At 36.7% G+C, this 27,730-nt stretch overlaps 1 protein-coding gene across 1 annotated transcript; it reads right to left on the bottom strand.

The window, feature by feature from the left end:
* Positions 1–6,971: 6,971 nt before the first annotated feature.
* Positions 6,972–23,883, bottom strand: kcnip4b (potassium voltage-gated channel interacting protein 4b). The gene is made up of 9 exons (XM_084100474.1): positions 23,688–23,883; positions 16,901–17,025; positions 16,701–16,770; positions 13,579–13,649; positions 13,105–13,212; positions 12,904–13,008; positions 9,138–9,200; positions 8,114–9,061; positions 6,972–7,907 (listed from the first exon to the last, which is right to left on the bottom strand). The coding sequence occupies exons 1-8, from the start codon at positions 23,773–23,775 to the stop codon at positions 9,014–9,016; spliced, it is 678 nt and encodes a 225-aa protein (XP_083956600.1). The 5' UTR covers positions 23,776–23,883; the 3' UTR covers positions 6,972–7,907; positions 8,114–9,013.
* Positions 23,884–27,730: the final 3,847 nt, after the last annotated feature.

Raw genomic sequence — 27,730 nt, 5'->3', positions numbered from 1 at the left:
GGAGTTCTAAAAAATTCAAACCGACGAAAATTCAAATCAAAATACCTTGAAGACTAAACCAAACTGCCGTTCTATATACTATATGAGCTAATCTAATCTAATGAGAAACTAATCTTTCTCTTTCTTTCTTTCTTTCTTTCTTTCTTTCTTTCTGTCTTTCTGTCTTTCTTTCTTTCTTTCTTTCTAACTAATCTTTCTTTCTTTCTTTCTTTTTTTCTTACTAATCTTTTTCTTTCTTTCTTTCTAACTAATCTTTTTCTTTCTTTCTTTCTTTCTTTCTTTCTTTCTTTCTAACTAATCTTTTTCTTTCTTTCTTTTCTTTCTTTCTTTCTTTCTTTCTAACTAATCTTTTTCTTTCTTTCTTTCTTTCTAGCTTTCTTTCTTTCTTTCTAACTAATCTTTCTTTCTTTCTTTCTTTCTTTCTTTCTAACTAATCTTTCTTTCTGTCTTTCTTTCTTTCTTTCTTTCTAACTAAACTTTCTTTCTTTCTATCTAACTAATCCATCTTTCTTTCTAATTAATCTATCTTTCTTTCTAACTAATCTTTCTTTCTAACTAATCTTTCTTTCTTTCTTTCTAGCAACTTTCTTCTTCTTTTAAAGAAGTTCTTTTAAACTACTTCAAACTTTGAACTACTTTAAGCTTTAAACAACTTTAAACTTCAAACTATTTTAAACTAATTTAAACTTCAAACTATTTTAAACTAATTTAAACTTCAAGCTAAGTTAAACTTTAAACTAACATACATAACTTATAACATAACTCTCACCCATTTAATTTAAACTAATGAACTCTAAACTCATACACTTATAAACTAATTAACTTATAAACTCATGAATTCATAGACTTATGAACTCTTAAACTCATAAATTAATAAACTCTGAACTCTTAAACTCATTTAAACTTATAAACTCTAAACTCATTTAAACTTATAAACTCTAAACTGTGTGTGAGTTAGTTAGTGTCTGTGTGTGTGTGAGAGAGAGTGTGTGTGTCTATGTGTGTGTGTGTGTGTGTGTGTATGTGCGTGAGTGTGTCTGTGTGTGTGTGTGTGTGTGTGTGTGTGTTAATGAGCTTGTCTGTGTGTGTGTGTGTGAGTTGGTTAGTGAGTGTGTGTGTGAGAGAGATAGTGTGTGTGTGTGAGAGAGAGTGAGAGTCTGTGCGTGCGTGCTTGTGTGTGTATGTCGAAAATTTAAATCTAAACACCTTGAAGACTAAACCAAACTGCCGTTCTATATACTATATGAGCCATTGAGACTCAATTAAACTAATGAACTCTAAACTCAAAACGTGTGTGTGTGTGTGAGAGAGAGAGAGAGAGCGTGTGTCTATGTGTGAGTGTGTGTGTGTGTGTGTGTGTAAACTCAAAAACTCGTACACACTCATTTAAACTTATAAACTCTTAACTCAAAAACTTGTACACTTATAAACTCTAAACTCATATAAACTCTGAGTGTGTGTGTGTGTGTGAGAGAGAGAGAGTGTGTGTCTATGTGCGTGAGTGTGTGTGTGTGTGTGTGTGTTAATGAGCTTGTCTGTGTGTGTGTGAGTGAGTTAGTGAGTGTGTGTGTGAGAGAGATAGTGTGTGTGAGAGAGAGAGTGAGAGTCTGTGCGTGCGTGCTTGTGTGTGTGTGTATGTCGAAAATTTAAATCTAAACACCTTGAAGACTAAACCAAACTGCCGTTCTATATACTATATGAGCCATTGAGACTCATTTAAACTAATGAACTCTAAACTCAAAACGTGTGTGTGTGTGTGTGTGTGTGTATAAACTCTTAACTCAAAAACTTGTACACTTATAAACTCTAAACTCATATAAACTCTGAGTGTGTGTGTGTGTGAGAGAGAGTGTGTGTCTATGTGCGTGAGTGTGTGTGTGTGTGTGTGTGTTAATGAGCTTGTCTGTGTGTGTGTGAGTGAGTTAGTGAGTGTGTGTGTGAGAGAGATAGTGTGTGTGTGTGTGTGAGAGACAGTGAGAGTCTGTGCGTGCGTGCTTGTGTGTATGTCGAAAATTTAAATCTAAACACCTTGAAGACTAAACCAAACTGCCGTTCTATATACTATATGAGCCATTGAGACTCATTTAAACTAATGAACTCTAAACTCAAAACGGGTGTGTGTGTGTGTGAGAGAGAGAGAGCGTGTGTGTCTATGTGTGAGTGTGTGTGTGTGTGTAAACTCAAAAACTCGTACACACTCATTTAAACTTATAAACTCTTAACTCAAAAACTTGTACACTTATAAACTCTAAACTCATATAAACTCTGAGTGTGTGTGTGTGTGTGTGAGAGAGAGAGAGAGAGTGTGTGTCTATGTGCGTGAGTGTGTGTGTGTGTTAATGAGCTTGTCTGTGTGTGTGTGAGTGAGTTAGTGAGTGTGTGTGTGAGAGAGATAGTGTGTGTGTGAGAGAGAGAGTGAGAGTCTGTGCGTGCGTGCTTGTGTGTATGTTGAAAATTTAAATCTAAACACCTTGAAGACTAAACCAAACTGCCGTTCTATATACTATATGAGCCATTGAGACTCATTTAAACTAATGAACTCTAAACTCAAAACGTGTGTGTGTGTGTGTGTGTGAGAGAGAGAGAGAGCGTGTGTGTCTATGTGTGAGTGTGTGTGTGTGTGTGTGTGTGTGTGTGTAAACAAAAACTCGTACACACTCATTTAAACTTATAAACTCTTAACTCAAAAACTTGTACACTTATAAACTCTAAACTCATATAAACTCTGCGTGTCTGTGTGTGTGTGTGTGTGTGTGTGTGTGAGAGAGAGAGAGTGTGTGTCTATGTGCATGAGTGTGTGTGTGTGTGTGTGTGTGTGTGTGTGTGTGAGTTAATGAGCTTGTCTGTGTGTGTGTGAGTGAGTTAGTGAGTGTGTGTGTGAGAGAGAGATAGTGTGTGTGTGTGTGTGAGAGAGAGTGAGAGTCTGTGCGTGCGTGCTTGTGTGTGTGTGTGTATGTCGAAAATTTAAATCTAAACACCTTGAAGACTAAACCAAACTGCCGTTCTATATACTATATGAGCCATTGAGACTCATTTAAACTAATGAACTCTAAACTCAAAACGTGTGTGTGTGTGTGTGTGAGTGAGTGAGAGAGAGAGCGTGTGTGTCTATGTGTGAGTGTGTGTGTGTGTGTGTGTGTGTGCATGTGTGAGTGTATGTGCGTGTAAGTGTGTATGTGTGTGAGAGAGAGTGTGTGTGAGTTTGTGAGTGTGTGTGTGTGTGTGTGCGTGTGTGAGTGTATGTCCGTGAGTGTGAGAGAGAGAGAGAGAGAGAGAATGAGAGTGTGTGTGTGTGTGTGTGAGAGTGTATGTGTCTGTGTGTGAGTGTATGTGAGTTAATGAGCGTGTCTGTGTGTGTGTGAGAGCGAGTTAGTGTGTGTGTGTGAGTGTGTGCATTTATGAGTGTATGTGCGTGTGTGTATGTGTGTGAGAGAGAGTGTGTGTGAGTTAGTGTGTGTGTGTGTGTGTATGTGAGTGAGTTAGTGAGCATGTCTGTGTGCATGTGTGAGTGTATGTCCGTGAGTGTGTGTGTAAGTGAGAGAGAGAGAGTGTGTGTGTGTGTATAAGTGAGTGAGTGAGTGAGTGAGTGTGTGCATGAGTGTGGGTGTATGTGCATAAGTGTGTGTGTGTGTGTGTGCGTGTGTGTGAGAGAGAGTTAGTGAGCGTGTCTGTGTGTAAAATTTAAACTCATCACAAACTCATCTATCGATCTACTTCAAACTAATTTAAACTTTAAACTACTTTAAACTACTTTAAACTTCAAACTACTTTAAACTTCAAAAACTACTTTACATTTCTTTAAACTTCAAACTAATTTAAACTTTAGACTAATTTAAACTTCAAACTAATTTAAACTTTAAACTACTTTAAACTTCAAACTTCTTAAAACTTTCTGGTCCAGCTTTCTCAAGCCAACTTAAAGTTTGTCTCGACGAACTTTTTAATCTAGTTGTTTATTTGCCGCCCCTTCAGTTTATACCTGGAGATGATCATGTGGATACATAGTGGGGAAGTGTTAATATGTTTCCTAACGGTTTGTGAGGAGTATCGGGACAGAGCATAAAAGTGGAATTAGTAGCAGTTAGCGACCCACTCTCTCTGTAATTCGCTAGAACTGAAGAAATGGACAACCATCAATCGATAAGGGCTACTTGGTAGGGAGCAGTTTGAGAGTCTCCTGTCCAGTAAAGGCACCTCTTTTATACCCTGCCGACGTGTCTGATGACACCCAACTGTGATAGCCAATCAAGACTGGCTTGTAACACAAGTGCTTCAGAAAGCGGCTCACGTAGAGTGTTCCCATAGCGTCAACTAAATGATGCAGTGTCTCATTCCTTCTCAGGGAAGCCGAGATGTTAGTTAAATATATATTGAGAGTCCTATATAATTACAAGTTAGCATTAATTCCTTATTTTATGTGTACTCTTAAAAGTGTAAAATAGTCTATTAGAGATATAGTATTATTAGTACTGTTACATTGTCCAGGCATCCTAAACAACAGTAATACAGTTTCACTAACTACTTAAATTTCTGTTCTTCAAATAATTGCTAGCTTGATGATATGAACAAAAAGGAAAGACAATAAGAATTTAAGCATTGCTGCACTTAGAGAACAGAAAATAGCACCAACATAATATTTGGGTTGTCACACTCTGATCATCTTCAACCTCCTCAGTGCATCATTAAAGGGATAGTTCGCCCAAAAATGATATTTAAGCCATGATTTACTCACCCTCAAGCCGTTCGAGATGCATATGTCAATCTTTTTTCAGACGAACACATTTTCAGTTATTTTAGAAAATGTCTTAGATCTTTCAGTGGTTATAATGTGAAGCAATGGGGTCCAGCTGCTTCAAGTCCGAAAATGTGCATGCATCCTTCACAAAAGTAATCCATCCGGCTCCAGGGGGATAAACGAAGGCCTTCTGAGGGTAATCCGTGCGGTTTTGTCGTAAAAATATACATATTTAAAACTTTATAAACGAAAATAACTGGCTTCCGGTGGCGGTCGACGCGCGTTCATGGAGATGGATGCTGGCGTATGACGTAGGACGTAGCGCAGGAAGCGTCGTGACATAGAACGAACGTAGAGTTTTGTTTTGCTCTGCTCTCTGGCTGCGTTGTCACGTTCGTTCTACGTCACGACGCTTCCTGCGCTACGGCCTACGTCATACGCCAGCTGGACCCCATTGCTTCACATTATAACCACTGAAAGATCTAAGACATTTTCTAAAATAACTGAAAATGTGTTCGTCTGAAAAAAGATTGACATATGCATCTCGAACGGCTTGAGGGTGAGTAAATCATGGCTTAAAGGAGACATATCATGCTTTTAAATTGTTCCTTTTTACATATAAATCATACATTTGTAGTCTATATAAAGCGGAACTGCAATGCTTGGGTCTGAATTCCTCATTATTATAGCTCCACAGGCCCCTTTTCTACCCCTTTTCTGATGTGCGTCTTAGAGCAACTCGTTTTGGTGCGGTCTCTTTAAATACAATTGAGACACTTCATACCCCGCCCACACTCGGTTCAACTCCACCCCGTTCGGCCATTTTTGTAGTTTGATAGCAGAGATACGATTATCTAGCGGCACAGAAACTTTTTATTCACACGTTATTAACAAAATGTCAACAACGGAAGACTTGTCCAGCCAGCCTTACATGTTCGAGCCAGAGTCGGAGCCGGAGCGAGATGAAAATGAAGACGACGAACCTGCAGAACAACGTCTTCATATGGATGTATCGCAATGGTGTGTTACTGTATTTACACATGAAACTTTGGTCTTCCGACCTTTTACCACCGTGTCGATTTATTTTGATTAATATGTGCGAGGGAGAGAGAGCAAGACAGCGTCTAGTTTGGAGACGGTGAAGTCTTGTTTACACTTTCGCCTGGCTCCGAAGAGAGAGAGTGAGCGCGCGCGCGACCGGGAATAATTTCATATTTTCTGTACTTCTAAACACTCCAAATATACAACAAAATGCATTTAAGGGCTAAAAAAGTGCATTTGGCATGATATGTCCCCTTTAAATATCATTTTTGGGCGAACTATCCCTTTAAGGAGAAAATAATCTAAATGTCATTATCATTGCACATTGTGCATGCTAACAACTTTAGAAGAAAAACTGTGTGTGTGTGTGTGTGTGTGTGTGTGTGTGTGTGTGCAAAAAAAATAAATAAAAAAAATACAACCTCAGAACTAGTTTTCGGCTAAAAAATGTAGTGTTACTTTTAAAAACAATGTGTGTATTTGATGTCAAGAAAAGTGGGTGTCCACTTTAGATGTATGGTTCTAGCTTGACCTTGAGAATTTCAAGTAAACCCAGTCTCTCACAAATTATTCATCTTTTGGATTAAATTTTTAAAAGTTTAGGGTTAAACGTGCTTTGAATCTCTACCCAAGTATATGCCTACCAAGAGTAGGCCTACCCTTACGAAAAAGAAGTATACTTCAAGTTCATTTTATGAAGTATACTTAAGAAATGTTCAAGTATATTTTTAAGTATACTTTATGAATTAAGTATACTATCAATGTGTACTTGTAGTAAACTTGTAAGTGTACTATTTCAATACTGCTTGGGACTAAATTGGCCCATTTTTAGTATATAAAAGTATACGTTTAAGTGTACTATACGTGTAAGAGTAGTAAACTTTAAGTACACAACTAGGTTTCTCATTTGTAATGCATGTGTACTACAAGTTAACTTATAAATATACTAGTAGTTTACTATTTTAATACAAGTAGTAAAAAAACTTAGTTTATGAAAGTACACACTGTGTACTCTCAGTAAACTACTAGTTTAGTAGTTTATACTGCAAGTATACTTGTAAGTTTTCTTTAAGTGAACATAACATTATACTTATAGTTTACTATTTATATATAATTTTTGCACTTGCAGTATACTGTTCAAATGTAGATATTATTTTTAATACTTGAAAAATACCTGTAACTGTACTTTAATTTTAAAAACATTTTATTAGCTTCATGCATTCTTTTTTATCAGCACTTGAATGTCAGTAGGTTTCATAAAGAAAGGCAACATTTTAAACAAAAAAGTTGAGAAAATCACATTTTTGTCAAAGACTACGCCTTGATCAGATTCAGAATAATGATCAAAACACAGATGGAGTAGATCGAGTCCAACACCCCCAAAGCTTCACAGTCATTTTCTCTTCATGGGTTACGCTTCATTTCATTTTGTAATATTAAGCAGTGTTTGATGATCACGTTATTTTACATTTGAGTGAGCAATCTTCTATCACTTGTTTCAGCTTCTCCTGTGTTTTGATCCGGAGATTTGTCAGAAGATGTGTCCAGACCAGAAGATGTGTCATAGCGCCCCCTACCGTATAACAGTGAAAACATGGATAGCTGGAAAATTCAGTCAATGGTGGGGAAAAATAGACTGGGTAAACCAAGCCTGATCTGCCGGCGATTTGATTTCGCCCTGCAGCTCAGGCTAGAAACCTGTACATTCTTCTATCCTGCTTACAAATCAGCGGGGACCAATCACAAACTGGCTTATCCACCTGGCGCACTATTGGCGGGTTTAATCCAATCCAATTCCTTTTAACCTCTCGACGATGCTCAATGGCTTCTTTAGTTTAGCAAACAAATCGCTCGAGTGGGTGTAAATACCACTCACTTTCATGTTTTTTTTTTTTTTTTTGCACAACCTGCAAAAATCACTCAGTGCCATTGCTGCTTCTGCAAACCGCTGATCAATGCTACAAACCAACACATTTGTTGACACGTTTCCTGCCTGGAGTTTTCGCTGCAAAGTACGTCACCCGGATCGTTGGTCTGATTGGTTGAAGGACTATCCAATTGCGTACAGAGTCATTTGAACGATGCCCGTTGATCACGCCTCTTGTGCAGTAGAAAATACAGAACATACTCTCTAGACCAGTGGTTCCCAAACCTGTCCTGAAGGACCCCCAACACTGCACGTTTTCTTTGTCTCCCTAATCAAACACACCTGATTCAACTCATCAGCTCATTATCACATGGGTTAATGAGCTGATGAGTTGAATCAGGTGTGTTTGATTAGGGAGACAAAGAAAACGTGCAGTGTTGGGGGTCCTTCAGGACAGGTTTGGGAACCACTGCTCTAGACTAATGTTCAATCTTAAAAGATTGAGCTTGGTCTGGTGATAGCCAGACTAGGGGAAAAGTAGAATTAGAGTAAATTCCTATACACTACCAGTGGACTAGCCTACACAAAAATTCAGTTACGCAGAATTAGAAACCTATATCTCTATATCTATAACCTAAATATCTGTTTTATATCAATATTCTAATCAATATTTTCAAACAATGTAAGTTTCATAAGACTGTATATGAAAAACTATGTAAAAAAGTATATTTAATAGGCTACTCGATCAAAAGAGTTAACACAACTACAAGCCAAGTATACTTTGAATACTTAATTATACTTTTAAGTATATCTCGATCAAAAGATTGAGTACAAGTACAGGCCAAATAAATATACTTGGACTCTTCTCTCAGTACAAGTCAAGTACACTTAAGTGTAATTTTAAGTATATTTTTGATAAGTATATAAAATGTAGACAAAGTATACTTTCTTATTTTTAGTTTAAAAGAAGTATACTAATAGAAAACTTGAATAAACTTTTTCGTAAGGGTACTTAGAGTTCAGCTGTGGAAAATAAAAAGTGTGATACAATTAGTACGGTATTAAACAAAAATGAGCCATGTCAGTAACCACAGAAGCACATTACAATACTAGAACACTGATGTTGTTTAGTAAAAGCAGTTGCTGTTCTACCACTAACATGTTCCTTATATTTGCATCACACTAGAGCCCCAAACTTCTACCTAGGTATGTATAAATTCAGCAGTCAGTTCACAGAAGTCTGGAGCAGTCCAGAGTAGTCCAGAGCTGTCTAGAGCATTCCAGAACAGCAGCACAATAAAATATGAAATCATCCAATGAGAATTGGATAATAGAATTGTCCAAGTACTGGTGGAATTCCTGACTAACATCTAGACTGCATTGTCAAAAATTTTAAGAGACTGCATGATATTTTCATCCTGCAAAACAAAAGTGGTATTATTATGCATCTGATAAAAGTAATAAATGTTTTGATAAAGACAAAATGAGCCTTACTTTTTGGCAGCAGTCACTGAATTCATCAATAGTTACTACACCATCCTGGTTTATGTCCATTTTCTAAGGGGAGAAAAAAAAAGCAATTCAAATGCAGTTTTTCTTTCTTATGTACAGTGAGGAGTAATCTAGTGATGCATATCAAAACTGACTTTTGATAACGATTCTAATAAATATGTCTGCTGCATACCCTTACGAAAAAAAAGTATAATTCAAGGTCATTTTATGAAGTATACTTGAGTAATGTTCAAGTATATTTTTTACTTTATGTAGTAAGTATACTAATGTCAATATGTACTAGTAGTAAACTTGTAAGTGTACTATTTTAATACCGCTTGGGACTAAATTGGCCCACTTGAAGTATATAAAAGTATATGTTTAAGTGTACTATAAGTGTAACAGTAGTAAACTTTAAGTGCACAACTAGTTCATATGTTTCTCATTTGTACTGCAAGTGAACTTATGAGTATACTAGTAGTTTTCTTTAAGTGAACTTAACATCATACTTATAGTTTACCATTTATATATTATTTTTACTCTTTTAGTGTACTCTCAGTAAACTACTAGTTTAGTAGTTTTATTCTACAAGTTTTCTTTTAATGTACATATAAAAATAATATATAAATAGTAAACTATAAGTATGATGTTAAATTCACTTAAAGAAAACTTGGTAGTATAAAACTACTAAACTAGTAGTTTACTAAGAGTACATTAAAAGAAAACTTGTAGAATAAAACTACTAAACTAGTAGTTTACTGAGAGTACACTGAAAGAGTAAAAATAATATATAAATGGTAAACTATAAGTATGATGTTAAGTTCACTTAAAGAAAACTTGTAGTATAAAACTACTAAACTACTAGTTTAGTAGTTTTATTCTACAAGTTTTCTTTAAGTGAACTTAACATTATACTTATAGTTTACTATTTATATACAATTTTTGCAGTTGCAGTAGGCCTATACTACTATGTTCAAATGTTATTTTTTATACTTGAAAAATACCTTTAACTCTACTTTAATTTTAAAAACATTTTATTAGCTTCATGCATCCTTTTTTATCAACACTTGAATGTCAGTAAGTTTCATAAAGAAAGGCAACATTTTGTTAAAATGTTGAGAAAATTACATTTTTGTCAAAGACTACGCCTTGATCAGATCCAGAACGATGATCAAAACACAGATGGAGTAGATCGAGTCCAACACCCCCAAAGCTTCACAGTCGTTTTCTCTTCATGGGTTAGGCCTACGCTTCATTTCATTTGGAAACATTAAGCAGTTTTGATTTACTCTCTGTTCAATGTTTTATGATCACGTTATTTTACATTTGAGTGAGCAATCTTCTATCACATGTTTCAGCTTCTTCTTCTCCTGTGTTTTGATCCAGAGATTCTGTACTAGAAGATGTGTCATAGCGCCCCCTACCGTATAACAGTGAAAACATGGATAGCTGGAAAATTCAGTCAATGGTGGGGAAAAGTTTAATTAAAGTAAATATGTACACTACCAGTGGACTAGCCTACACAAAAATTCAGATACGCAGAATTAGAAACATATCTGTTTTATATCAATATTTTAATCAATATTTTCAAACAAAGTTTCATAAGACTGTATATGAAAAACGATGTAAAAAAAGTATATTTAATAGGCTACTCGATCAAAAGAGTTAACACAACTACAAGCCAAGTATACTTTGAATAATTAAAATTTTAAGTATATCTCGATCAAAAGACTGAGTACAAGTATAGGCCAAATATACTTGGACTTTTCTCTCAGTATAAGTCAAGTACACTTAAGTGTAATTAAGTATATTTTTGAGAAGTATATAAAATGTAGACTGAAAGTATGCTTTCTTCTTTTTAGTTGAAAAGAAGTATACTAATAGAACACTTGAATAAACTTATTTTCCATGCTTATTTTATTTACTCTGTAAGCTATTCCACCCGAAAGTTTGTTACTATATAAAGCTGAACATGTTAGTTTATAAGACGGTATGTAATATTATGTTTTTAAAAAAGTATTTAATAAGCTACTCAGTCAAAATAGTAAACACAAGTACAAGCCAAGAATACTTAGAATACTTAATTATACATTTAAGTATATCTCGATCAACAAGTATAGGCCAAATATACTTAGACTTTTCTGTCAGTATAAGTCAAGTATACTTAAGTGTAATTTGAAGTATATTTCTGAGAAGTACATAAAGTATATTTCTGAGAAGTATATAAAAAGTAGACTGAAAGTATACTTTCTTATTTTTAGTTTAAAAGAAGTATACTAATAGAACACTTGAATAAACTTCTTTTTCGTAAGGGTATCCAGCCTGAACTCAATAAAAAATGTGAACAATGAACAGATTAACAGAACCGGAAGTTGTGATAGTCTTTTCTTCTCTATTGTGACGTATATAAGAGTGAAACAACTTATGAAACAAGAAAAAAAAAATGTAGGGCAGGACTTGATTTCATCCTTTGGGAAGTGATTGGATCGTAGGAACTTGGGAATTGCTAACTAAATGGAGGCAGATATGAATGCCAGTTTGCAGTCAGTTGTGGATGATATTTAAAACGTTTGGGGACATCTAGAGACATGGCAGCTTAGAAAGGCGGCACCCGGGCCAGCGCAGGTGGCTAATCCTACACAGAGCTGAGCAACATAGGGGGCGGCGGAGGGAGAGGGCTAGGAAGTGGACTGCTTTTAAAAATAACACATTTGGGTTTATTAAGCAGCTCCTTGGATAGAAACGCAGTAGGCCCCTAGCCAAGACCAGAGATCAAGACCTAGGGCAGTGTGAAGTTGTGAAAAGCACATGTTAGAACAGCTCATCAGCACGCAAATGAAATGTTTAAACGGCAAGGCTTCAAAGCACATGCAAATAATGAACTTTTGTGAATTGCAGTCTCCCGTGAGTGTAACTCTACCTCTGCGTTAACATGTGAAGTGAATGTACATCACATTGTATGTTGAGATGGAGGCGCCAGAACTGCAACTGATAGAAAGCACTGAAGCACGATACTACGATATTTCTTCAAAAGTAGATCGTGGAGACATTTGTATCGTTTGATATCGCACACCCCAGTCCAAATTCAAAACATCGGAGATCGTTGTTTCCCCTGCCCCCCTCCTCCTCAGACTCAACACTCACGCGGGTTGCCAGTTTTAGGACACGCAACAGGAACGAGCGCAATTGACAATCAAAGCAGGGGACACCTACACACTGTAAGTTGATGAGTTGATTTACCCGTGTTTTAATATGCTCTCGTTCATAGAGATTTTTAGATGGATACTGAGGCTTTTTAGTTCGGGTAGAATCTGCAATCTCTGACCCAGTTTGTTTTCTGGCTGCAAAACGCTGTGTTTCCTGCCAACTGGCATCCCGGGGTGTCAAAATACTATTGGGTGAACTGGCAGTGGGCAAGATCACACAGACCAAAACAAAAACAGACATTCCAACACAGAACACACATTTCAAAGTAAAATAACTGGCAGTAGCATTGTTTTTCAGAGAAACGAGTATGTGAACTAATGTTATAGTATGTTTCCTAAATATCTGCAAAGATATTATGGTATTTTTATGATTTAGTAGATGATTTAAAATTCATAGTGCTTTTAGTACTACTCCTGTGGACATTTCATATGGAGGGTTAGGGTTAGGGTTAGGTTTAGGGTTAGTGAAGTATTTTTAGTATTGTATTGACAACTGGAGGTTATCTGAATTGTAGATAAGCATAGTTACATTTTCCCATTATAATATTGTAAAATAGCAGTACTTGGAAGAAAATGCTGACGTGTTGCCTCACTGCCTCCTCTTTGAGCCGTGGATGGATAGATTTCCCCATCAAATCATAAATAGACTTCAAAATATCCAACATTTCCTGAAACAAAAAGATTAAATACACAGTCTTTGCATTCAGTACATCACAGACCAAACCTCACAAGGTGTTTAGTCCTTGACATTAGAGTGTTCAGACCTCTTTAGTAATCTGTCCATCTTTGTTGATGTCATATAGATTGAAAGCCCAATTCAGCTTCTCTTCAGTAGTACCTCTCAACAAAACAGAGAGATCACAGACTAACTCCTTTAAAAGCAAAACAACAAAAAAAGCATGTCAAATCCTCCTTTCATGCTTCCATTTAACACATATGAATACTTTAAAGTTACTGCAGTCTTAAAGAATGGACATAATAAAGTGGCTGTACATTCTTTCTAATCTTTTATCCAGTGTTAAAGATTTAAACATCTGAAAACATTGAAAACATTATCTATTGCAAAAATCTGAATCAAAGTAATGTCAAATATAAAGGATAATCAATAGTGATACTGTATCCAAACTATTAAAGCCATTCAAAACATTGACTTTTTGTGCATATTTGCATAATTTGCATATTTTTTCTACAAAAATGTTTGTCCCAATCTACAAATTTTTTTTGTTAAAAATTCTTACCTCAAAACTAAGAGAGCCATTCTTATCTTTATCAAATGCATTGAAGAGAAACTGAGCGTACTTTGATGAATCTGAGAAAATAATAAATACAATTATATTACTGCAGGAAAAAATGTGATGCTTTAGATTTTTAGGTTTCTGTAACATATGTATATATCTAAACATTTTTCAAAGAAATAGTATTATAATGGCATGGCAGCCAGTTTTACTTTTAATATATATTTATTTGAATTGGTTTGGCCGGTCCCATAGCTTAATAAAATCAGGATTTGAACTGAATCTGGTCATAAAATGGCACAGTTAATATTTTATTTTTTTTCCAAGGGGATAAAAAGTTATACAGGTTTTTATCATATTATACTGTCACTTTAAGAGTTGTAACTTTCTGTTAAAATTGTGTGAAAGATATCACATCAGACCACAAGGAGGAGACACTGACTGCAGTGTGCAGAAAAAGATCTCGGTCTTCCAACTGTCACATTACAAAGTATTTTCATGTGATTTGCACATATTTTTAAATACTGTAATTTACTAATAGCCTTTAATGCCTGCACAATAGATCTTTAACACTTGATCACTTGATTTTATAGAGAATTTGCTTTTTAGTTTCCTATTAAAAACTATATTAAAGGTGGCAATATATATATATATATATATATATATATATATATATATACACTCACCTAAAGGATTATTAGGAACACCTGTTCAATTTCTCATTAACCCTTTAGGCGCCAGAGGTTTTTTCCTAAACCGTTCGATTTTGACATCTTAATTTCAAAAGGCTATATCTTAAAAGTGATAAAAGATAGCGACTTTCTGTAAATTAGAGAAATATTAAGGATGACCCAAAGTTTATGTAGGGATTACATTTTCCCATCTAATTTGCATATTATGATGTCATATGGTGGCGGCGATCTTGGATTATAGAATTTTCATGAAAAGTCACGTTTAAATGATAAAATGCAGCACTTCTTTCCCCCCAAAATGTCCCTCACCTTCTGCATGCTATATTGCACAATACTGAATGCTCAGGTAAATAGTAAGTAGTAAACAAACTGTGTAAATCATTACTAATAAATGGTAGAAACAAACCGAATGCATGTAGCGGTTGGCCTTTTGCTGTAGAGATTTTCCATTTACTATACAGTAGGCACTCTCATTCCATGTATGGGGCACATATATATTATTCATATGACACACAAAGCCGGCATTCCCATTAGCTTGCGATAGACTATGCATAATAGCCCCTCTGCCCCGTGTCACACCGCCCTGTGTCACACACGAGCAGCGCGGGCGCGGCCAGATCTGCCTCGCGTACGCACCGAGTGTGTACAGCTCGGACTACTGTCATTGTCATTGCGACTCCCCACCCTGCCTCCACTTTACCCCCTAACTGTCCTATGAATACTTCGACCTTGTCTAACATACCCGTATCCACCACAATACTGTCGCCGCGATTGCGGAGAGGCACACGGTCAGAAGACAAAGCTGGCTAGCGCGGTAAAAATCTGTAAAAATCTCCCGCCTCGTTCCCCACAACACTAACACGCCTGCTAACTTCGCGATGAACACTCCGACCCGGGAAACATTGTTCCCACCACTGACATTGGGCAAAGGTTTCACCGTTTGTGCTTGGTGTAGGGCTACTTTCACTTTCAGAATCACCGTCATCATCAGAGTCCACGAATAGAAGACCCAACACTTCATTGCGGGAAAGCTTTATTGATGCCATTAGATAATAATAATAATAATAATAATAATAATAATAATCTAATGCAAATACTCACTGACGTTGACAATATTGCTCTGATAAAATGGCTCGCTCGCACACTAGATCCGCTTTTGTTCGCACTGATTCAATGCGCTCTAGCTCGAAGATTTTGTATAGAAGCATGACTTTTTTTTGAGTCTGGGATGAAGTATGACATGTCTGCAATCTAGTGGAGGGGAGGTCGAACGAAATTTGACACCCTATTTGACAAAATCGGCCATTTTATTCAGTGCCGCATCTTGTCGAGTAAACTCGACCGTGGCGCCTAGAGGGTTAATGCAATTATCTAATCAACCAATCACATGGCAGTTGCTTCAATGCATTTAGGGGTGTGGTCCTGGTCAAGACAATCTCCTGAACTCCAAACTGAATGTCAGAATGGGAAAGAAAGGTGATTTAAGCAATTTTGAGCGTGGCATGGTTGTTGGTGCCAGACGGGCCAGTCTGAGTATTTCACAATCTGCTCAGTTACTGGGATTTTCACGCACAACCATTTCTAGGGTTTACAAAGAATGGTGTGAAAAGGGAAAAACATCCAGTATGCGGCAGTCCTGTGGGCGAAAATGCCTTGTTGATGCTAGAGGTCAGAGGAGAATGGGCCAACTGATTCAAGCTGATAGAAGAGCAACTTTGACTGAAATAACCACTCGTTACAACCGAGGTATGCAGCAAAGCATTTGTGATGCCACAACACGCACAACCTTGAGGCGGATGGGCTACAACAGCAGAAGACCCCACCGGGTACCACTCATCTCCACTACAAATAGGAAAAAGAGGCTACAATTTGCACGAGCTCACCAAAATTGGACAGTTGAAGACTGGAAAAATGTTGCCTGGTCTGATGAGTCTCGATTTCTGTTGAGACATTCAGATGGTAGAGTCAGAATTTGGCGTAAACAGAATGAGAACATGGATCCATCATGCCTTGTTACCACTGTGCAGGCTGGTGGTGGTGGTGTAATGGTGTGGGGGATGTTTTCTTGGCACACTTTAGGCCCCTTAGTGCCAATTGGGCATCGTTTAAATGCCACGGCCTACCTGAGCATTGTTTCTGACCATGTCCATCCCTTTATGACCACCATGTACCCATCCTCTGATGGCTACTTCCAGCAGGATAATGCACCATGTCACAAAGCTCGAATCATTTCAAATTGGTTTCTTGAACATGATAATGAGTTCACTGTACTAAAATGGCCCCCACAGTCACCAGATCTCGCCTTCTGAAGGCGAAAGGGGGTCAAACACAGTATTAGTATGGTGTTCCTAATAATCCTTTAGGTGAGTGTATATACACACACACTTTTTTTTGCTTAACATATTTAATAATTTAAACTTTAAGTGGACCAACCTCCCAGTGGGAAGAACACAGCATAGATGTTTTTAAATGTGTCCTCATTCACAACTCCACTTGGACATTCCTAGTAAAAACAGGATCAGAACAGCAATATTTAAGGGACTGGGATTTCTCCAAAGAGAGCAGAAGCCTGAAAATGACAACATAATTTGTTATTTCAACACCCAGCAGGTGGGGTTTAACTGAACTCTCACATTTTTGAATCCTCTATAGAGTAACTGCAGCTCTTGTCTGGAGAAGTGGGTCTGCGACTGCAGTTGCTCCAGATTTTCCGGTTGATACCGCACCGTTGTGCTCTCTTGTTCTTCGTCCTCATTATCTACAACATAGCACACAGCTGCCATTATTATTTTTTTATGGGCAATACAGCTTCTGTATCAAAGAAAGATTAACTATTTTTTATTTACTGTGAAATGCAGGTGTTCAGACACACCCTTGTTCACAATCTGTCCAATGACACCTAGAGCTTTATCTTTAATTAAGAATCCTGGCACTAGCAGGTGTCCAGTGACACTAATTACACAAACACTTGCCTTTTGATGAATAATGAAAAGAGAGTGACATGTATTGGTGGCTTTTTCAAGCCCATTTACACTTTTACCCTTTTACACATTGCCTTTGATTTTAGAAACTACATTAGGGTCAAAACATTGTGTCTTTACTTCAATAATGGATCATAACAAAATGTGTTTAGGTAGCATGCAAGTATTTAGTTTATAGTGCAGTACTGTATTTTTTATTTGTTATTGCTTTTTTATTTATTTCTGTATAACTCTGTTTTGATATTTAAAGCTGTTCATAAAATACTTAACCGTTTAGTGGCTATTACGTACAGTATGTGAGGTTCAATATTCATAGCATAAACTGCTTAACAGGTCTGCTGGCCTGTTTCCATGAATTTTATTTAAATATTCACCACTGTGCCTTAGCAGGTCAGGTAACTAGTGGTGTCTCCTTTAGGACATCCATAATACCTCTGTCCCAGTTTCTCATGAAGAACGTCCTGGTGCGGGTTGATGCTTGCAGCCCTAAAGAAGCAATGGTTTTAACAAGATATAGTCCCTGTGCTTAAAAAAGTTCTACTTCTAGCCTATATCCTTGTCCAAGTATGAGAAATAGCCAATACAATTTCTGAGGAAATACAGAAGAAAAAAAGGCAATGCTAATTTTATAAAACAATGATAATTGCATAAAACCTTTATTAAAACATCCAGTCTTATTTGAACTATACTGCTAATTATTACTATTTGAAGGTCAACATGTTCATGTTTAACAACTGTTTTTGTATGAGGGGATTAATATATTGAGGTACATTGGGACTAATAAATTGGGGTACAAGAATGACCCACTTAAAGACCGGTCAAGATTTTACAAGCTGCTCCTAAAACATAATCAATCAAGTCACAACACCCACCACTTAACTGTTCACATTTCACTGGAGAGGTGGTGTGCTACAAATAACCACAGCAGATTTGAGAGTCTAATTCTGGATCTGCAATTTGTTTAAAGGGAAACTTTTATGCAGAAAACATCAATCACGTTATAGACATAATATAGATTTACCCATATGGTCACTCCGTGTCAAATCAACCAAATTTCAGAAACTTCCCTGGCTCAAATTTTTTATTTTGTTAATATTTTTTCTGAAGAAAGACAAACATAAATAGTGATTAAAGCCAAAATATTAGATGTCATGGATGAAGATTTACTGAGTAATCCAATATTTTGTTGAGGGGGGTCAGAATGACCATTTTCACTGGAGATTTGGAGCCAAATTACAGAATATTTCACTCTATTTTAGGACTGAGTATACAGTTGTGAGGAAACCTAAAATTAATCATTACACACACAAGAAACGGAGACAAAACAGCATTATTAAAAATAAAAAAAAATAAAAAATGCTTTGGCTCAGATGAAAGAGCAAATCGAATGGTGTCTGATAGAAGAAAACGTTTTCTATAAAAATAGCTTTTTTGGAACATTTATATAAAAATTACACATTTTTCTCCATATTCATAAGTTAACCATATTTGTTAATTTCAAGAGCTTAATTTGAATGTAATTGCATTAATTGTCCACTCATTGCCATAGTGTGCTGTAAGGAGTGTGTTATCATTATTTCCCTGCTGATTAGCAACATGACACAGTATCACTTTCATAAATGTCTGCTTTGGCCTGTTTTTGAAGTAGAAAGGGAAAAAAGATTGAATGGTTTGTAGCTATTTTTGTCTCATGATGCTTTTAAGGCATAAATACGGACTGAGCAGTGAATCCCCAGTGGGAAACCAATCAACTGGATTAAATGAATCAAATACTAAATGTAAGTATCCATCCAGAATGCATGAATTTCAAATAGGAAGGTACTTCTCAGCTTCTCAAATGCAGAAAAAATTAAGCAGAAATGTGGCGGATAAAATTACCTGAAAAAGATACTGGTGTCTCCAATACTTAATTTATGGCATTATTAAGGGATCATCAGTGTCTTATGGTTGGCTATGGAATGATGGAGTGTGTAATTATATTTAGTCCCACAAGGATATGAAGCATAGCCAAGGGAAAAATGAAATTAATTAGATCTCTCATCCACAAAGTTAAGACCATTAATGATTAGCACTGTAATTTCAGTAATAAACCACATAGGGTGGGCAACTATATTGTTATTTTTATTGCATTTAATGATAGACAGTGATGACTGAATACAAACAAAATACACAACACAATCTAATTTACTAATTGTCAATAAAAAAAATAAAAAATATTGAAGAACAGTTTATATTAAAACCTTAAATGACACTATGGTGGATTTATTATTTATTTATTATTAATTATTATTTACATTATTATGGTGTACACATCTGTGCTATTTTCAGACTAAAAGATGTTAGAGACAGTTAGCCAACCTCTATAGGAGTTAAACATGGCTCTGTATTACCTTGGCAAGGTATTTGATCTACAACTCTTTCATTAAATATTAAGTATTTCAGTAAAATGTGTAATTACACCCTTCAATATTTCAGTAAAATGTGTAATTACACCCTTCAAGAGTCAAGGGAGAAAAAGAGGTGTAAGGCATGAACTTACAAGCAGCCTGGTTTAAACACCCGTTGACCTTTCTATTAGTGTTGCAATGTGATATGTATTAATGTTGTAAATTCCATTTAGACTGACATATAGTAACAAATGTAGAACTTTCCAAGAAGTTTATTACTTTGCTCAATAGTCAACATCTATAAAAAAAAAGTAAAAAAAAAGCACTGACAGTTTGAGTTGAAAAGTTTAAAAAATGTTCCTTGCTATTATTTTGATGCCATTTTACTCATTCCTCATCAAAACTTTTGTAGTGAGATTGGTCTTAGATCTGTGTCATTCTAAAAAACTTTTAATTGAGCTATTGTAATTTAAGTGTATAATGTTGTTTTCGTGGGCATTTCTAGTTTGGTATGGTTACTTCTTGCCTGATGTCGGTTTTTGAAAATGAAATATGAATCGTTGTCGTGGAAAAATGACATATGGGAAACTAAGGAGGGGTGTACAGTAAGCAATTTCTTATGGTGGGGTATTTTTGAAAGTCAGTTTAAACAGATGCCTGGAAGTCTTACATGTAAATAGAAAACACTGTTGAGCATTTCCACGGTTATAGGACAAGCAAAAATACAGATATATTCACAATGAAACCATGCTGTTGATACACGCTGACTTTATTACATTTCTTTTTTTTTTTAAGGACATCTGTATTAGAATATTGCGGGCTATGGTTGTCAGAAAAATGGAAAAAGTAAAACAATTGGATTAACCAAAATAAATTGCGATTATTGAATTAATCTGCAACAGATGTATTGTTTTGCTCAAACACAGAGCATTGCCAAGGTCATGGGTTTGACTAATAATATAGACTATACATTCAGTGCAATGTTGCTTTGGATAAAAGCAGCAAATGTAAATGACAACTGCCCCGGTCTGTTTGACTGGTGTGTGCTGGTGTGTAAAACTTTGATTTTTCAAATTTTAAAATAAAACAAATTACTGGAGTAAATTTTACAAGAAAATACAATTTCAGTTCCCTTTCAGTCGCTCACGTTCGACGTTTCGTCGACGTGACGACGTAATTGGGATCACCTTGAGAGACCAATCTACTTCGAGTGTATTAAAACGAGCCACAGCACATTGGCATGCGATAATTGCATCAGCTGCTCTGCTTGCAGCGCGAGCATATAATGAGCAGCAGGTGAGTCGCAAATTTGTCTTTTGCTTCGGAGCCGAGCGGTTATACTGTTTCTGCTCTACAATCTTCTGACAGTGTTAAACTTCAAAAGAAGGAAACAAGTCTGCTTCTTCAGGAGAACGCCTCTTCAAAGCTGGTGTTGGTGTTACAGTGCAGACAGCGCTGGCCGCGTTCTCACAGAGAGCCGCCAAAACAGCTGTTTTCACAGCTCAGAATGTTGTGCCTTCAATGAGAATGTGAGTGCTCACATCAGGTTTGCACTATCGTCCTGTTTGTGTAGCCGTGGTCATCTCCCAGTCATCCCATTCAGTTTTTCCTGAAAAAGCATACATGGTTTGACACTGCGTCTTTTTCAATTTTTCTGCCTCATTCAAACCGTGTGTTTCTGGATACGGTCGTTTCCTATCCACATATGACGGTCACGATCACTGTTTCACATGCATGGGCTTAAGCGTGCTGAAACTGCGCTCGTGGGTGGTTTATGTTCTCTCTCTACGTCGGCACGTTGTTCGTCTTGCCTTTCTCATAAAGGTTTAAGCGATCAGCATGCCGTGTGCTGTCAAGCAGCCGGCAACCCAGCGCGCATCGTTCGGCACTCTAGATGCGTGGTCGAGACTCAAGTGCCTCAAACGAGGTGGAGTCCCCTCACCTATGCCCCGATCTAGTTCTTCTTCTGGTACAACAGAAAAGGGCTACTTCTGCGGGCGACCCAGAATAGTATAGCTGCTCTTCCCTGGAGGAGGGCCGGGCGGAGAACTTCCGTTGAATCATTCTGTACCGCCACTGGCGTCTCAGCCAGTGGTACCAAATTCTCAGCAAAAGCAGCTTCTGTATCTCTGGGTCCCAAGAGTGCGAGGTTGGCAGTCTGCGACGCTATGCCTTGTCACCCTCTGCCCCCTCTTGCTTCGCCAGCGGCAGCCTGATGCGCTCGCGTCTATGCCACCTCACTCATCCCCTGCTGGTCAGTGGAGTCAGGAGTGTTGCACTGCACACTCAGACCCCACTTCGGGCCACTACACCGTCCGAGTCGGGTCCCTTCCTGCCCCACCGCGGGTACGTCTTGCATGGTTCCTGGGAGCCTGGCTAGCGCTTGCCAGCCTGTCTTGCTGGCTCATCCATACCATCAGAATCGGCTATGCGATTCAGTTTGCCCGGCGCAGAAGCACATTTTCAAGTGCATCCGTCCCCAAGATTGGTTTGCAGCGATTGACCTGAAGGACACGTACTCTCATGTCTCGATTTTCCCTTGACACAGACCGTTTCTTCGATTTGCGTTCGAGGAGCGAGCATATCAGTACAAGGTCTTACCCTTCGGGCTGGCCCTGTCACCCCGTGCCTTCACGAAAGCCACGGAGGCGGCCATTGCTCCCATGTGCAAGCGTGGTGTTCGCATTGTCAACTACCTCGACGACTGGCTTATTTGTTAAATATAACAAATAATTGTGTCTGATTTGTCTCAGTCATTACAGTGTATTCTCCACATGTTACTTCCCTTCGGTCAGGATGTTGCTTCCGCAGCGTCCCTCTCCTCTGGAAAGGCACGCTTTCCCAGTGTTATCCAAGAGTTCCACTGTGTGGGTTATAACGGAACAGCAGTTCGAACTCCCTCTATGCAGGCCTTCCGCCCCAGTCAGTTGGGGGTCTGAGAGTCTTGCGTAGGGCGCTGGATGTGGCAGCAACCGTGGCGTTTTCCATAGAGATCCCAATTACGTCGACATAACGTTGAACGTGAGCGACTGAAAGGGAACGTCTCGGTTACGTATGTAACCCTCGTTCCCTGAAGAGGGAATGGGAGACGTTACGTCACGTCGCCACGGTTGCTGACTATCGCTGTACGGCCGAACATGCCTCGGCTCCTCAGCATAAAACAAATATGCGACGTACCTCATAACGCTGAACGTGAGCGACTGAAAGGGAACGTCTCGGTTACGTATGTAACCCTCGTTCCCTGTCCCTCGTTCCCACGTCGCCACGGTTGCTGACTATCGCTGTACGGCCGAACATGCCTCGGCTCCTCAGCGTAAAACAAATATGCGACGCCCATGCTGCTCGTTATATGCTCGCGCTGCAAGCAGAGCAGCTGATGCAATTATCGCATGCAAATGTGCATTGGCTAGTTTTAATACACTCGAAGTAGATTGGACTCTCAAGGCGATCCCAATTACGTCGTCACGTCGACGTAACGTCTCCCGTTCCCTCCTTCAGGGAACGAGGGTTACAGACGTAACCGAGACGTCTTTTTTTTAATCTTTTTTTTACTAAAGATTTATGAGTCAAAAGTGTTTCTACAAAAAAAAAATTTCATTGTAGACCTATGTCAAAATATGTCTTATGTCTTTGTTCTTTTACAAAATGTTTGTTACTTTTTAATGTTTACATTTGTGTATCTACATTATGTAATGCATAACAGATAATTAATTAAAGTAAATTTAAATAGAAAAGTCATGAACGTTAATTATACATTTTCACACACAGTAGCCTAGTCATATTAGAATATTCATGAACTACTGATCTGTAATTAATCTATTAATTAAATTTATTTTAATGTAGTCTAATACCCGATTTCTAATGTAGGCCTATGAAATAATTTAACTCTGGTAAAGCAGTTATTTAGCAGTTAATGTAAACAATTTTGGAACAAAAGCTGATATAGGCTAAATGCAGTTCAGAACAACAAATCGACAGAATGATGCAAACTTTTTAGTCTCGGTGCAATGCGGTAAATTATATCCAGAAATATATTGTTACAAACTAGTTACCTGAGTTCAGAGTTCCTGTGATTAAGCGAGCAATATGCTGGGTAAACTTGATCAACTGACGCTTGCATCGTCGCCGTCGGCTGCTCATTTTCAGAGAAAGAATGGAAGCAAAAGCTAGTTCTCCGATTTATTCCAATGTGCTATCAGGTTGGATTTCACTGGTTTCAGTTTCCTATCAAGCAGGCTAAATGGTTGGACAGTGACGTTGAGAGCGAATAAATCCCCCCCCCCCCCCCCCCCCCCCTCCTCTCTCTCTCTCTCTCTCTCTCTCTCTCTCTCTCTCTCTCTCACTCACACACACACACGCACGCACACATAGGTTTTCTTATTTCATTACAGATCACCATTATTTTGGTGTACTGTCTCTCTACATCAGACCATTTGTAATAGCCTACTTAAGATTTTTTTTTTTATTATTATTATTTTTTACAAATGTCAATACAAATAATAAATAAAACAAAAGCTCATAAAGTCTACAAAACCTTTGCTTTCTGCCTATGTAGTTCCAATGAAAATCATGCATTTTCTCAGTAAGTGAGAAAACTTAATTTTAAAGGAGTTACTGTAGTACCTCTAGAAGCATCAAGGAGGCAGTTCTGAATTTGAGTATCCTCTGGCAAAGGCACACTCTGCGTTTTACAACTCCCTCTGGTGGACCTATGAAGGACTAAAAATGACAGAACGAAAAATAAATAAATAAATAAATAAAAGTAGAAATAAATAAATAAATGCAGAAATAATAGTGAAAATAAATACATTTTGTTATTATAAATGGCTATTTCTGTATTTTTACATGTATTTATTTATTTATTTATGCATTTTTATATGTATTTATTTATGTATTTATACATTTATTTATATATTTATGTATTTATATATTTATTTATTTATATATTTATATATGTATTTATTTCTACATTTATTTATTCCTACATTTATTTATTTCTGTATTTCCACATTTCTACATTTATTTATTTCTGTATTTCCACATTTCTACATTTATTTATTTCTGTATTTCCACATTTCTACATTTATTTTTCCCTGCGCATGTATGCTAATTGACCAATGGCTAACCACGCCCCCTCCACTCACTCGGACAAACAGTCAACATTCGGTAACAGGCGCTTTGGCAGCTGTCACAGAAGGAGACATTTCACAGGAGTCAATTGATGATTTTTTGGGCCTTAAATATGCATTGGAGGGTTATATTAATAATTGTATTGTTGAGAAGGTCGATAAGCTTCAGCTCCAGAACAAAGATTTACAGTTCACAGTGTAAACGTTATAGTTTGGTGCTATTTCGCTTCAAACGCTCGCTTTATACGCGCGTCCTATTCGCTTTGGATTCAAAATGTTCAAGCGTCGAACTAGACGCGGATACGCGCGAATTTGACGCTCTATTCGCGTTTGGTGTGAGCGCAGAATAATGAACAGGCTGCGATGTCAAGATTGCATTGCTGGAATGTGTTTTTGTGTGTGTGTCTGTGTGTGTGTGTGTGTTGTGTGTGTGTCAGAGAGCGGGCGTGATCGAACAGTGGAAACATAAAAACATACTCCATTTTGTTCATACAGGACATAATAAGTTGTTTAGCCTACTTATATTTGTGTAAAACACAACATTGTGCTTTTGTCAAACTGTAAACTCTTGTCAAACTGTAACCTACAACTGTCACCCAACCAAAATCACACGCACACGCTGTTTAAAAACCAAAATGACAAGAAAAAACATAAAAACGAATGAAAACTGATAACCGCAATGCATTGCAATGGACGAGGAAGCAGAGAATGTCCGAGTGTATTGGGATAGCTATGCGTACTGTGATTGGCTCATCGCGTTTGGGGGCGTGGCTTAGCCATTGGTCAATTAGCATACATGCGCAGGGAAAAATAAATGTAGAAATGTGGAAATACAGAAATAAATAAATGTAGAAATGTGGAAATACAGAAATAAATAAATGTAGGAATAAATAAATGTATAAATAAATACATATATAAATAAATAAATATATAAATACATAAATATATAAATAAATGTATAAATACATAAATAAATACATATAGAAATGCATAAATAAATACATGTAAAAATACAGAAATAGCCATTTATATTACCAAAATGTATTTATTTTCACTATTATTTCTGCATTTATTTCTTTCTTTCTACTTTTATTTATTTATTTATTTATTTTTCGTTCTGTCATTTTTAGTCCTTCATAGTGGACAAGCTGTCCATTACAAGCTGTAATGTGATCACCAAGGCATTATTCTGCCTCTTCAGTTATGCAATATACATCATTAGAAAAACAAGGTTGTGTTACATTAATTTACTATATACAAAATATAGTACATAGAGCGGGTCGTGTGACAACATGTTGGTTGTAAAAGCGGTAGTGAAGCTTCTCGTAAAGAAGCCTAGTAAGTAGGCTACAATGACTGCATATCTTAAAACTTTACAAAAGCTGGTTTGAGACTTGCCACATTAATAAAGAATTCTGATGTGAAACTGATGTGCTGATTCAACTGTTATATTGAATAATCATTTTATTATTTTACAATAACTTTGGTTGTGGTCAAAGCTGGAACTTTATTTTTATATATATAAAATTAGGCTGCACAACTCATGCAAAAGCTTAAGGAATGAGTCAACAACTGAGGGTTATTTTACTTAGTACTGTTCTTCCCCAGCTAACAGGGAACTTTCCCATAGGCCTATATCTTTCACTAACATTCTTTAAAAGTTTTGTAAATGTTAGGACAAATCGTTCTTAAAATAATGTTTATGGAATTTGTTTATAATGTGGTTAATACAGTAGTTAATATACGTTCATGTAATGTCGAGAGAAAACATTCTTAGAATAAAATTCTCTGAACATCCTTATGTTATTTTTAATGTTATCATAAAATGTTCTGAGTACAAATCTCATGGAACATCCTTATGATGTAATTTGTACTTGCTGAATGTTCTCTTATTGTAGAGAGAAAATGTGAGAACAAAGTTCATGGGAAGTGTTTACAATGTTATTTTTAGGCCTATACTTGAACATTCTCGTAACATTAAGAAAAAAAAATGTCTTAGAACATTCTCGGAATGTCTTTATAATGTTATTAATATTTACTAAATGTTTTTGGAATGTTTGCATAAAATGTTTTGAGAACAATTTTAATGAAACGTCCTTTATTTGTCAAATTTGTGTCAAAAAAAGTTTTTTTTTTGTATAGGCCTAGTGCTTTTCACAATACACACTGTTTCAAAGCAGCTTTACAGAAAATCATGATGTTATAATGTTTATACTATACTAATTGTCATGCCTTATAGTCGCATTTAGCAGATTCCCAGCTCAGGGAATGTTCTCAGAACTCATTTTTTAACGGTTACTACTTGTTTGATCATTAAAGAAAATAGAAGAGAACATGAAGTCACAGGACATGCACAAGGAACAAACAATAAGTGCAAATTGTATATTAAATATACAGGCAAGCAGGAATAATACACTGACTTCATCCCAGCTAAAATAATTCTTAGAATATTTTGCTAACATTCCCATTAAAGGTGACATATTATGCCCCTTTTCACAAGATGTAATATAAATCTATGGTGTCCCCAGAATGTGTCTGTGAAATTTCAGCTCAAAATCCTTATGGAGAGACACAGTCAGATTTTCATGATATGTCCCCTTTAAGTTGAAAACGTTTTTTTTTTTTTTTTTAAACATTCAAAGCGTCCAGTTTTTTAATGTATTAAAAACTTTGTAGCAACTCATAATTGTAATAACAAAGCGTAATGTTATAACAAAGCATAATGTATTAGGTATTACATTATTAATGTAATAAAAATGTTTATAATGAAATAATTTCATAGATTTCATAAAATCTTGAGCTTGTGATGTAGTAGTGATATTTTAATGTAGTAGCTATTTTTTTTACATAATGTAATAGGTTATTGTATGAGAAATGTATTACATTATGAACACACTGTAGCAACTTAAAATGTAATCACAGTTCATAAGGCAATACCAGCACATAAGTTAAATAATTATGCATTG

The sequence above is a fragment of the Abramis brama genome, assembly GCF_963993115.1.
Source record: "Abramis brama genome assembly, chromosome: 2".
NCBI lineage: Eukaryota > Metazoa > Chordata > Actinopteri > Cypriniformes > Leuciscidae > Abramis > Abramis brama.
Note: the sequence above shows the minus strand (reverse complement) of the source record. Positions and strands in the feature narration are given on the sequence as shown.

What these genes read in the sequence shown, in the direction of transcription:
- kcnip4b (XM_084100474.1), bottom strand. Translation starts at nt 23,775, where the DNA reads ATGAGCAGCCGACGGCGACGATGCAAGCGTCAGTTGATCAAGTTTACC. An exon ending in TCTATAGAGGATTCAAAAAT is followed by an intron (nt 16,771 to 16,900) that starts GTGAGAGTTCAG and finishes TGTTTTTACTAG; the next exon opens with GAATGTCCAAGTGGAGTTGT. An exon ending in ATGGACAGATTACTAAAGAG is followed by an intron (nt 13,009 to 13,104) that starts GTCTGAACACTC and finishes TTTTTGTTTCAG; the next exon opens with GAAATGTTGGATATTTTGAA.